At 46.6% G+C, this 13,039-nt stretch overlaps 1 protein-coding gene across 1 annotated transcript in view; it reads left to right on the top strand.

Moving 5' to 3' along the window:
* IGSF11 (immunoglobulin superfamily member 11) overlaps window positions 1–11,679 on the top strand; it is a 696,308-nt gene extending 684,629 nt beyond the window's left edge. Inside the window, exon 7 of the mRNA XM_069635918.1 lies at window positions 10,106–11,679. Coding sequence (XP_069492019.1) covers window positions 10,106–10,556 — 451 coding nt within the window. The 3' untranslated portion in view covers window positions 10,557–11,679. The remainder of the gene's footprint in view (window positions 1–10,105) is intronic.
* Window positions 11,680–13,039: the final 1,360 nt, after the last annotated feature.

The following is a 13,039-nucleotide window of genomic DNA, read 5'->3' as shown; positions in this document are numbered from 1 at the left end:
AGTTTGTCGAATAGTGGCTTTGTAAAAATGTTGTACAAAGTGGGCGAGACGCAGGATCCTTGAGGGACTCCGCAGGTGATGGGGATGGGGTCAGCAGCTGCTGAAGGTGAGAACACGCGCATAGTTCTGTTGGCGAGGAAAGATTGGATCCAGGCAACTGCAGAACTGGAGAAATGGGCCACTGAGGATAGGTGGTTACAAAGTATGGAGTGATCCACCAGATCAAAAGCCACAGAGATGTCGAGTAGAAGTAGGATGGCCATCTTTACTTTGTCTTTCAGTTCATCGATCTGGCTTTTGAGGTCGACAAGTGCGGTTTCTGTTCCATGCTGAGGTCTGAAGCCAGATTGACGGGTGCCAAGTAATTTGTGAGCTTCAAGATAATCTTGTATTTGCAAGTAGGCTATTCTGTCCAAAATTTTCAACAGAAAGGGGACTGTCGTAATTGCTCTATAGTTAGTGGGTATAGCCGGGTCATGGGTCTGTTTTTTTAATAGTGGCATGTTTGAGGTTACTTGGGACAGAGTCATTAGAGAAGGAGGATTTTACAAGTTTAGCAATGAAAGGGACAAGGTCTCCAGCTGCATCTTTTATAATCTTGGCTGGGCAGCTATCGCCCTTACAGTTAGATGATTTAAGAGACGCAATGATTTTGTGGACTTCAGGAATGGTGACTTTTTTGAATGTGAAACCTGAGTTAATGTGAGGGGTAGAGGTAGGAGCTGGTGTAGTGACTGTTAGTTGGGATCTTTTGTCAGCTATTTTGGTCTGGAGTCCTTTGATTTGATTGGAGAGGGCATTTTGAATGCTGGTGCACCAGGCTTTATCTTTAGTGCATGTATCTGGCGGTGGGTTGGGGTTCTCTTGTTCTCTTAGAATGTTGAATAATTCTTTAGTACTGGAGCTGGCTTGGGTTATTCTGTCATTATAGGTTTCTTTTTTGGCCTGGATTATCTTATTTTTGTAAGTGGCAGTGATAGTGGCCAGGTTAGTTTCAGGTGTAGAGGATGATTTCCAACGTGATTCCCATTTTCTTTTTTCAGTGCGGAGTGTTTTTAGCTCTGGAGTGAACCACGAGTTAAGGTGGGCTATGGGTTTACTTTTATGTAGTTTTAGCGGGGCAATAGCATCAATGGCTTTAGTCATGGTCTCATAGTAGATGCTAATTAGAGTGTTAGGATAATTGGTGTCTGGTAGGGCATTGAGTAGGGGGGCTACCAAAGGAACTAGACCATCTGCTGTGATGTTACGGTTATTCCTTGTGAGGCAGGGGGGAGCAAAAATGGGCTTTTTCTTTTCCAAGTTGTTGATATGCAATTCAAAGGTGATAAGATGATGGTCTGACCATACTAGTGGAGTCGGATCTAGTGGGGTGATGGTGCAATTTAGAACCGCAACCCAGTCAAGTATCCTTCCTTTTTCGTGTGTGGGTTTGGTGCTAATTTGAGTTTAGCCTTGTTCTAGTAGTGCAGAGGCTAGAGAGATGGCGTGTGGGTCACTGGTGTCCTTATAACCGAGGTTGGAATCTCCTAAAATGATATTTTGCACCGTGGGTTTGGTGGTGTCGGCTGCTAGGGCTGTGATATTTTCTTCAAAGGACCCCGGAGGTCCTGGAGGCCTGTAAATGATATGTAGTGTGATAGTGCTTTTGGGTGAGGTTTGGAACTTAACTGAGAGGAGTTCACATGATGCCAATGGCGTAGGGGTGGATAGTCTTATATTGAGAGTGGCTTTAAAGATAATGGCTATTCTTCCTCCGCGAGCCGTGGGTCTGTCTGCACGGAGAATGGAGTAATTATCTGGGACGGCTAGGGCAATAGAAGGGCCTTCTGCCTCATGCAGCCAGGTTTCTGTCATTACAAGGAAGTCAAGGTTATTGTTCACAATCAAATCGGCAATCTCAGTTGAATGTGCTACCAATGACCTGACATTCAGTAATGCTCCCTTAGTGGGCTGTGATTGTAGGTCCTTTGTTGGTGGACTGGGGCTAATGTCCCTTAGGTTGTTCAGAGGGGCTGTGCACCTTTTCTTTTGGCGCCTGCGATTATTGTCAGTGGATCCTGGGCGAACTGAGCATATGATCTTATGGAAATATTCTAATGCCGAGTGCCTACTGGAAGGTAGTCTGCTGGTTAGTCTCTCGTTACGCTTAGAGATGTCAGCAGGCGAGGCGGTTGAGGCTAGTGGAGGCTGGATGTAGTTTGGTTGTGGTTAGTGTGGGAAACGGGGGTAGCGTGGGAAGGAAAGGTGTAGGGCAAGGGATAGGGTGGTGACGGGGACATCTCAGTCTGCCTAACCCTTCATCAAACTTAATGTAATGACCTCTAGAGCAAGGGGTGTCAGATGGTATAATGCAGAATGGGAACATAGTTAAAGTTAGCAGTGCGTGCATTCTGTTATGATAATGGACAACTTTAGCGTGAGCTTGCTGATACTGGGTAGTTTACAAGGCACAAATATACTGCAACGTAGAATCGAAATTTAGCAGGTAGGACTAAATAGATAATCAACATACAGTCAGCTGTTAAGATTGATAGCAGTTGGGCGCTAATCACAAATATAGTGCTGGGTTAGACTAGGCTAAGATGCATGAAGTAGGTGCAAAATCGGCTGAGGCTTAATGAACATTAGTTTGGGCTAATTCAAAAGCATAAACAGAGCACATCTAGATGCAACTTTAGCAATTCAAATGAGCACAATTAGATTCAACTTTAGCATTGGGAGCCAGAGTGGCGCTAATTCAAATGAGCACACCTAGATTCAACTTTAGCATTGGGAGCCAGAGTGGCGCTAATTCAAATGAGCACACCTAGATTCAACTTTAGCAATTCAAATGAGCACACCTAGATTCAACTTTAGCATTGGGAGCCAGGGTGGCGCTAATTCAAAAGCATAAACAGAGCAGGCCAACATTGCTTCATAAGTACATTTTGTTAATCTGAAGTCGGTTGGGATACCTGTATAATCTAGCAACTCAGTATGCTAGTGCCATAATATGCAGTAGGTCAGGCCAGTACATTAGAGGCAAGCCGTAGGGTAGCAGTGGGGTGTCTAATAGGCTAGCTGAGGTAGATACTTTGCATAGCATAGTAAACAAATATGATGGCTCACAGATAAAGGCGGTGACTGGCCGTAATGGGAGTGCATAGGGGATTAAGCTGAAGCAATAAAGTCTTGTGGCACAGCGCTACTAGTACCTGTAGGAAGTCCAAGTGGGTGGCAGGTTACAGGGTTTAGGGACCAGACGCAGACTGCAGCACGGCTCGCTCGGTCAGCTCCGTCAGCAGGGAGCCTTCTTTCAATGGCCTTACTTCAATGGGCCGGCTCTGGCCTGCCGGCGGGCGTGATTGGTCTAGAAAAAGGTGGTTGTAGCCAATCGGCGAGCGGATGCAGGCAGGGAAGTCAGGCAGCAGGTATTGACAGGTGAACATATCTGCTTCACAATTTAGCAGTGGTAGAGAGCCTGAGAGCAAGGGAATGAGAAACCAGCGGGTTTGAGTCGCCGATGCAGAGCTTCAGAAGAATACATGGGTCCAAAACAAATAACCCACTCCTAAAACACGTGTTTGAACAAAGTACCAGTTATTTGGAGGGTGCAGAGTAGAACAGAGTCTTTTTCACAGTATGTGGAGCATGTAGCCTGGAACCAGATCTGAAAGGAGATGGACAACCAGACCTAAAACTATGACTCTCATACCCATTAGCTATATGTACAGTGTTCTTTCACCTCTTGACCCTGACCTCTAAGTGGAACTATTAACCTGCACATTTACTCGAGTGCTCCCATGAGCACTTCTTACGTTAAATTGTCCCGAGGCCCGGGCACCGTCAAACTCTAGAATGATATCTGACAATCAATTTGGTTGTTTCTGCATCCAACTCAATGCCATTCCTTCATGTGGATCCAAGCTGGATATTAATTTGGGATGTGAGGTCTGAAATGTTTGGTGTGGCTAGTATGTCTGTCCAGGTCCCTGTTCATAGACTGCTATGTGCTTATTAATGCTGACAATGTTGGATTGTTTAGTCCAACATGGTCTCCTGGTCAAATGTGAGGCAAGGAACAATGGATCTTGTTAACTCCCACCATTAGCATTTACAGTCACCTATGTCTTGATCGGGGCCTTCTGTTGTCTTTTGGGCTGTGCGGCTGCATTGTATTTTATGTTTCCTGTTACGGGACCTGTTTACTGACTCTTGCTTTACTGGGTTTGTGTCTTGGCAAACCATTGTCCACGGTGGGCGTGGCAGTGGCGTTCAGGTTTATGGGTTGCTCGCCAGATTGTTGTAGTGATGGTGCTTGGGTGCCGTGCACTACCTATGTTGTCACCTTCTTGCTTGCTTGTCGGTCTGGGGTCTTGCCTGCTTCGGAGCGAGTTGTGCCTGGTGACTGGGACTGCGTGCTTGCCTGGCTGATGTGGTTGTGCTATGTGAGTGCCTCTTGTTAGGTGAAGTTGAAGAGCCCTCTGGTGGGAGTGGCATGAGTGTGCCATGCAGTTGTGGAGATTGAGTATGGACTGTCGGTTTCCGGTGGAAGGATGTGGTTATTTTAGTGGTTGGCTTCTGCATGGAGATGCCGCTCTATAATAGTCTACTTAGTTTCATGTGATCTTAATGAAGCAATTAACAACAAAAACCTTTTTAACGAATTATAAATAACGAACAAATATTGAATTCTTTTTGTTTTTAAATGTAGGGGGTCTTCCCCAAACTCCCTGTTTCCCTTGTTTTATTACACCACCCAAACTCTCCCCACCCATTTTAATCCCTTATCCCACCCCCCTTATATACGTTTAACAGAAAATTATGTGTTCTTCGTTATTCAGGGTTTGTTATGATATGATAGGTTATTTATAACGCGCTTAATACCCAGAGGTTTCTAAGCGCAGACCCGGGAATCAAACCTGTGTTGCTCCATGTTGTCTTGCATCCAAGGCGAGCACGTTGCCCCTGAGCTATCTTCCCGAGACAAAAGCCATTCATTATTGTTAACTTGTTAACATCACTGTATAGCTTCTGCTTTGCTCTTGTGTGTGTCTCTTTTAAGTGTGTGTGATAAGGGTCGGAGGTGTGTTGTGATGTGCTTTCTAGCGTCTAGTCTCCCCTGCCGGCATGATGCGAGGCCATGAGTGCTCTGAAGGTGCAATGCTCTGTGCGCGGGACCAGCTGCAGGGTTCTAGGTTGGACAGCTGCAGAGAGGCTGGCCGAGTGACAGGGTGTGCCGGTGGACGTCCCTTCATGCTGCATGTCCTGTGCCACCGCTGGGTCACCTGCACTTTCCTGTACCTAAGAAAATAAAGAAGCTCCCCGTGTACCTGAGGCTCATAGCCTACTTCCTTGATGGCGAGCCACAACTGCAGTGACTTTCAGTGCTCTGAAGTGCGGAAAAATGGTACAAGATTTATACAAAATCACAAATATATTAATAAGTAGGTGCATGATCCAAAATCCGAAACTAATGAATTGGTCCCTTTGTTGTGGAAGGTGTGTAATCCAACCTTTCCATGGCATACATACAGAATGATATGATTTGATAGGTTATTTATAACACGCTTAACACCGAGAGGTTTCTAAGACGGACCTGGGGGTCGAACCTGTGTTGCTCCGCGTCGTCTTGCTCCCAAGGCGAGCACATTGCCGATGAGCTATCCTCCCGAGACAATTGGGAGAGACAGATTCCAGAACATCTGTTGGACCTGGGGATAACCCGGCTGACTTTCACCTAAACCAGTTGATTTCCTGATATGTATCTTTAACCCTATCTTCTCAGTGCAGTTGGTCATCTTTAGATCCACGACTGCACGCAAATGCTGAATTATTTGACCAAAGAAGAGATTTGTGTCTTTGCACCACTTGGACCTCCGCACCCCTGCAGCTTCCCAACATGTTGGTGTAGTTTACGACCTTCTCATCTACTCTGTGTCCTAACCATGCTGTAGCAGATGCATCTTTGCCAGATTCCTCTGGACTGGACACTCCGGCGCCTTCTGTACTGTTCAGCTGTCTGGCTGTGCCGGAGAACCGCAGCACTGCATACAACTCTCTGGCACTGATATCCTGACTCTTGTTCACAAGCTTTACTGTTTCTGTTCCTTAACACCACCACTGATGGGGTCTTCCTCATTACATTTCACCACAACCTCTGTATTGGGAGGGTATCATTCAACTCAGATGCCTTTGAGAGCAGGTATTGTCCAGTTGTGTTGGTTCCCTTGCATGCTCTGTGTCCTTACAGTGCACAGATTGTGTAGTTACCTCTGGTGTTCGTTTGTGTTGCTGATGTAAGAGATTTATGTGAGCGTTCATAATATGCCTGTGCATAGCACGATTACAGGGACGCCACTGATATATGGGCTGAATAGGCAACTATGTCAACATTGCTAAACAGTTGGAACTACTCCTTTTTTACTGCTCACCACCATTGTATACCTCATGCCCAGGTGAGCTATCAATGCCAGAAGGTGACTAGCCAGACTTTATTACTGTCCCCTTGTCACTAGTGGCACATATCAATGGGAAGTTGACCCCATGGACTGACCAACCCTGACCCCCTCTCATATCCAACATATGTATACACTGCTCACTTCTTCTACTCACTGTTCTCACCTTACATTTCTCCTATGGCCTCCAACTTCACCTAATCAGAACACTCCCTTCTGTGTTTTATCTGCCCTGTCCTGGCCAGGATGTCCCATTCATGCCTTTATAAATAACCCATACATGTCCGTGGGGTTGTCATTCATGTTCTAGGCTTATATACCTGCATCACTTCTCTCCTCAAAATCTACACACACCCCTTCCTCCTTTTCCCCTACTACCCTCCCCCTTGCAAAATGTAATGCCCAGTCTCTGTATGAAAAGTTGTCCTTCCTCTCTGAAACACTTTTATGATTATAACCCCCATGGATATCACTGACACTTGGATTGCCCCCATAACATGCCTCTGTCACTTCCCTATACACTGACTCAACTGCCTGCTCTCATCCTCCCCTAGAGGTCCCTGAAGGGAGGCTGAGTCGGCCTTATGACCAACGGGACCAACTCCTCTGCCTCTTTTGAATACATTGCTTCCCTCCTCTTGCATCAACTACCCTTACTATTCACCTGATCGGCTGGCCTAAAGTCTCCACACCTCCTTCTTTACCACATACCTCTTCTAGATTTGCTCCCGAGCAAATTCCCTATTGCTCTGATGGGGGAAATTTAACCTTCCCAAAATATCCTCCCCTCACCAACTCGAACTCCACTCCCTCTTCTTTGTATCATTGTCCCTTCATTAATCTAACCGTACTGTTGACCTATCCCTCTCAGAACTCTCTCTGATTTATTTCATTGCCTCTATCTACTCTGCCACTAGTCTCCCCAATCTCCAAGCAGATTTTCAAACCATACTCTCTGTATCCCTATTATCTGATATCAGTTACTCCCTATTAGGTATGTCCTTCTACTCCCCCTGAGACCTGCTCCATTGAACACGCCTTTGACGACCTCTACATAGCACCCAACACCTCCTTTGAGAACAACCAACCTTTACTTATTCCATCCCTTGTCCGATTCTTGGCTCACCCCTAAAGTTCAGACTACCATGTGACTTCACCACTTTTCAACACATACTTAGAGGGCTCCATTCTCTCGCCTATGCCCCAAACCCCTATTGCTTCACCAGCCCCATCATTTCCTTCCTCTGCTCCCATCCCGCGAGACTCCACTCTATCCTAAAGTCTATACAGGCCCCACCACCTGCTACGTCTTCCCCTCTTTCTGCCTATGAATTTGCCTTTTACTTTTTGTCTAAGATCCTGAAAACTGTGACACACTCAATCCCCTACTGTCTCGCCTTCACAATGACTCACTCGCTCCTCTACCGCTAATGGCCACCCCATGCTGCCCTTTCCCTTTTTCACCAACCTCACCCTTGGAATCGGCACCCATTCACTCAAAGGCCAACTCATCCTGCACCCCAATGAACACCTTTCACTTCACTGACCTGCTCCTATCTCTTATCTCTCTTCAGCCTCTTGCTTTCCAGTGGCTGCTACACTTCCTCCTTCAAATGTGCACCAAATGGGTCAATATCTCCTTAATTAGCAGTGCTCTAAGGTTAAGCTAGCCTATATGATCTTTAAAAGGTCCAGTGCCAATAACAGCAATCCAGCCCACTATCAGCCTGCCTCCTTTCTGTCATTCCACTCCAAAGTCCTTCAGCGGATGGTCTTCAACAGGATCACCAGCTACCTGGAAACCAACAAACTATCCATCCCCCTCTAATATGGTTTCCTCAGCCATCGCTCCACTGAAACAGCCCTAACTCAGGTCTCTCAGTTACTTACCACAGTGCACCACAAAACACTCTCCTCCATGCTAATTATCCTTGACCTTTGGCACTTTCGACCACCCCTCCCTCCAGCCCTCTGTAGCTCTGTTTTTCAGGACTCTGCGTTTGCAAAATTTGCCCCCTATTTCTGTAATGGATCCTTCTCCACCTCCTGGAACAGGGAGACCTTTGATGCCATCCCTCTCCAGGGCGGAGTCCCCGAGGGTACTATTCTCTCACCACTTCTATTTACCTACTAAAACCCCTCCCTCACCAAACCGCTCTACTCCTTTGGATTCTCCTATCTTCTTTTAATGAATGACACCCAATTCCTCTTCTCTTCTCCTTCCTCACCCTAGTACTCTCTTTAGAATATTTAACTGTCTGTTTATGCCATTTCACAGTCGTTTGCTCATCTTCTCAAAGACAGAATGTATCAATTTCCCTGTTCACATTGCCCCAGTCCTACTCCTTTTTCACCTTGACTTCACCACCCATTCAAACTAAAGTACTCTATAATATCAACCTAAAACTCAGTCACTTCATCACCTCCAATGAGACTTCTGCAAGGGTCATCCTGCTCAACACCAGGAACAAATGCCCTCTCCTGATCTAACACTCTACCCAACTATTATCTCCACCTGTATAATCAGTTGAAATGACCTTTGATTCCTCCTCCTATTGGGTAGCCCTCTCTTCTCCTTGGCCATGTTTGTCAAAATGCCCAGCTCCACCACTCGTACCTTTTACAATCTTCTCGGTCCTCTCCCAACAGTGACGTCCATCTCTACCTCTACACAGGCCGGTTCTCAATAGACAACCAATGCCTCTTCAAATGTCTACTTCTTGTCTTTAAATCGAACCATGGACTACTTGCCCCTCCCCCACTTTGCTTCTCTTATTTCACTATACTCACCCCCACATACCCTTAGTTTCATCTACCTGCGTAATCACTGTATCCCCCTTTCACCCTGCGCTGCCACTCCTTTCCCTTCCTCACTTAAGGACATTACTAACATTCTTTCAAGACAGCCCTCAGACTACATCTCCTGCAGCTCAAAGGGGTGTTCATCATATCCCAGCACATTATCCCACCATCCAATTGGCCCTCCCTCACTGATAATATATTGGCCGCTGGTGTTATGGCGGGATACCAGCAAACTACCCTTGCCGACTCCACTGCCCGATATCTCGCATATTAAGGGTGGCGGAAAGCCGGTAAGTTCCCAATCCGATGGAGTCCCGTAGGATAGGATTGCCTGAATCAACGACACTGGTATTAACAGTGGCGTTGATTCAGGCCCTTCTTTGCCTGTAGGGGCCTGATCTACCGGCAGGTCAGGCCTGCCGGGAGATCCGTGGCCCTCACCGACAAACTTATGTTTTGCCGGTCTGGAACAAATGCAGTTGCCGGAATTACCAGCTTTTCTTCCAAGCATTATTTCCAGACCGGCAAAACCGTAATGAGGGTCATTGTCATCTCCTGTAAATGTTCTTCTTTGTTAAACATTTGGGTTGTTTTCTTCCCTGGTATTTGTTCCGCTCTTCTCTTTATCCGACATCGCCCAACTCGTGTTCTCCTTCCAAATACCTGTATTTTAAGGCAACCGTTAGAGGGGTTGATCGGTCAACTGTGTGTTTCTCGGTAAACACTTCTTATCATAACACCATGCCCTAATAAATGCAAATACAAAATACAAGGAAATTCCCAACTTCTCCATGGAATGCAAATGTCATCCTTATGGGGTATTGACTGATCCTTGAAACATTTGTTTTGTCTTTTCTCTCCAGAGAGGATGATCTTCCACCCAAGCGCTCTGCATCGAAGAGGGCATTCCACGCTGATGCCTCATCCTCGGAGAACGACACCCTCACCTCTTCCAACACATACAACAGCCGCTACTGGAGCAACCCCAAGGCTAATTACTCAACCGGCTCATTCACGCGCTTCAACGGTAACGACTCATCGCGTCAGTCCTTCTCTGCTCGTTCAGGCACAACCCCTGCCACAACCCCTTACGCCAATGGGGGGCAACCTCCGCAGCCGCCTCCCAAGATGCTGGTGGTGACTGCCAACACGGCGCCTTCACCAAAACAGAGGCCCAGAAGTAATGGCTCCGTCAGCCGGAAGTCGAAGCAACCCCACACGCGCTCGTACGCAGTGAGCCAAGCAACACTCGAAAGGATTGGTGGCGTGCCTGTGATGGTGCCAGCTCAGAGCAATGCTGGGTCACTGGTGTAGGGGCCGGTGGGGCATGCAACAGGGATTTAATGACGGGCAAAAGTGAAGACATTTTTAGGAGAGATGTCTAGCCCGCTGCCTTTCCTTTGACAAGAGAATTCCGCCCTCGTTGATCCTGCTGTTGATTGGGCACCAGCCAAAAAATTACCCTGACTGTGGACATAGCAGGGCTAGCTGCAAACAAGCAAATACATGTGAACAACCATGAAATCATAGTGCCAAGCTTTGCAAAGAGGCTGGAAAAGCGAAATACGCCTGCTTCTTAATCCCCACCCCGAGTCCTGCCATGGACAAGCCAATTTTATATAGCCCCTGCCTCATTTTCTTTAGTTTTTAATTGTGTTCCTTGTATTTTAAGAAATTTGTATGAATTATTTCCTTTTGAAAGGCTGTCTTAAGTGTCGAAAATGGTATCTGTTGAGAAGACGGCGAAACCGATTTATGGAGGGACAGATTCACGTGCAAAAGATACTGGAGCCCTCACTGAAAGAGTCTCCTCATTGAGTTCACCACAGCAAGGAAGCACAACCAAGGAGCTGCTGCACAAAATGAAACCCTGAGAAAGTGATCAGGAAGCACCAAAAAAACATAAGCATAAATGACCCTGTGCAGGAAAAACGTGGCCGCTTATACGAGAAAAACATTGACTAAATGCATTGAAAAATACATGCAAGATATGCGTTTATATCCTTCCATGTATTTTCAGATTGCAGAACATGTTCACTTACGTTCTTTCATGAAAGGTAATATCCTGGGGGGCCACAGTTGTGGCTGATGAGGGCGGCAGCTAGCACCACTAGCAGGTCTAGAAACTGTCATGGTCATTGCTCCGGGCGGAGCATGGGAGACTCTAATGGAGGGGGAAGGGGTTGTCGCTATCACTTTGCCTTCTCTTTGGACTCCTTGGGTTCTCACTGTAAGCATATAGCTCTCGACCACACCTGTGGACCCTGTGGGTTGCCATATAGAGGTGAGTATATAGCCGGAGACCATAGGTCGATGGCTGCATGCTCACAGTGACCGCCATCGGGGTCCATATATGTACACTATGCACTGAAACACAGCTAATATTTCCTTTATGAACTCGATTTAGTAATTATTGAATAAAAATGTGCTTAAGAGATGTATGTTTCTGTATGTAAGATATGTTTTAGTTGCACAATCCATTGAAAATGCAGTACTTTATTGCTGTATGGCCGCTGTTATAATCTTAATTAGAGTACCACAAGGCCCCTGTCTTTCCCAAAGTCTATTCCTGTGGCCAATTGCTGATACAAGCCCCATGCCTGCTCCAAGGCCCATATCTAGTCCAGGCCCATGCCTACTCAGAAGCCCAAACCTGCCCTGAGATCCATCCTTGCCATGCGGCATACACTTGCCTTGCGATCCAAACTAGCCCTTAGCCCCATCCCTTCCCAGAGGCCCATTCCTTCCTCAGGACCCATCCCATCCCCAAGTGTTACCCCTGCTTCTCATCAAAATTCCATTCTTATAATAGATTTTAAAACTGTGACATAGGACATATAGTACTAGGGCTCATGTTAATCCCACAGATTTATTTAGAATAGACATATTTTTATGGAAGAAATATAATTTTAAATGGACTAATAATTATATTGGAGAGCAACAAAAATATCTCCATAAAATATATTTAGATTGTTCTAAGTTTAACAGGTGAGTAATCACCAGACGTGCCTGTTCTTGCTACAAAATGTCCCTGTTTTCACAGGCATATTTATTAATATGGGTAACGGCCCGCCAACCTGAGCATAGGCAGACCCGAGCAAAGCGAGAGTCTCCGTGAGGGCTTATTGCGTGATGCCAATCTCCCGAGAAAACTAAAAGGGAAAAAAGGATGACTTCCACAATAGGGAAAATGGACTAAGTCCCTTTTCTGTTTCTATGGCATCCAGGAGCTGGAGGAGCGCCGGGACTGGAGCACAAAGCTCCAGTCTGGCAGGTACGTGGGGTGGGAGGGGGTGGAGGGGTGAGGGGGTAACAGGTAGAGGCTCCCTATTGCCTCCTCACATAAAAAAAGGGGGAAGGGCCTTGGGTGGATGGAAACAGTAGGCGGAGAATGTGTATTCTTGCCCACTGCTCCAGCCACTTGATTGGCTGAGTGGCAAGCGCCCTTTCCTGGGTGCGAATTAAGATTTTGTTACTTTGGTCTCTACATTGTATGGGCTTTACTGAAATTCCCTCTCCGAGGTTAGTTTGACATGTATCCGCCACAAAGCCCTGCCAGAGTGAAGCAGGTGAGGGCCAAGAGGTGAGAGGCAATGGGTCAGACACTGAAAGGGTGGCAGTGTTGCTTAAATGAAGGAAGATGGCTTGGGACCACCCTATTCCCCCATCGCTCACAAAGAGCCTCTGGGATTTGAGATTTCACTCACAGAAGGGGTCTGTCCTCCAAACACCATCTTTAACTGGCACTAAGCCAGCCTCTGTCAAGTCTTAATCCAACTGGAGCCCAAGGACCAGTG

The sequence above is a fragment of the Ambystoma mexicanum genome, chromosome 7p, assembly GCF_040938575.1.
Source record: "Ambystoma mexicanum isolate Mex_15411 chromosome 7p, UKY_AmexF1_1, whole genome shotgun sequence".
Taxonomy (NCBI): Eukaryota; Metazoa; Chordata; class Amphibia; order Caudata; family Ambystomatidae; genus Ambystoma; species Ambystoma mexicanum.
The sequence above is the reverse complement of the archived record's forward strand: the minus strand, read 5'-3'. Positions and strand labels throughout refer to the sequence as shown.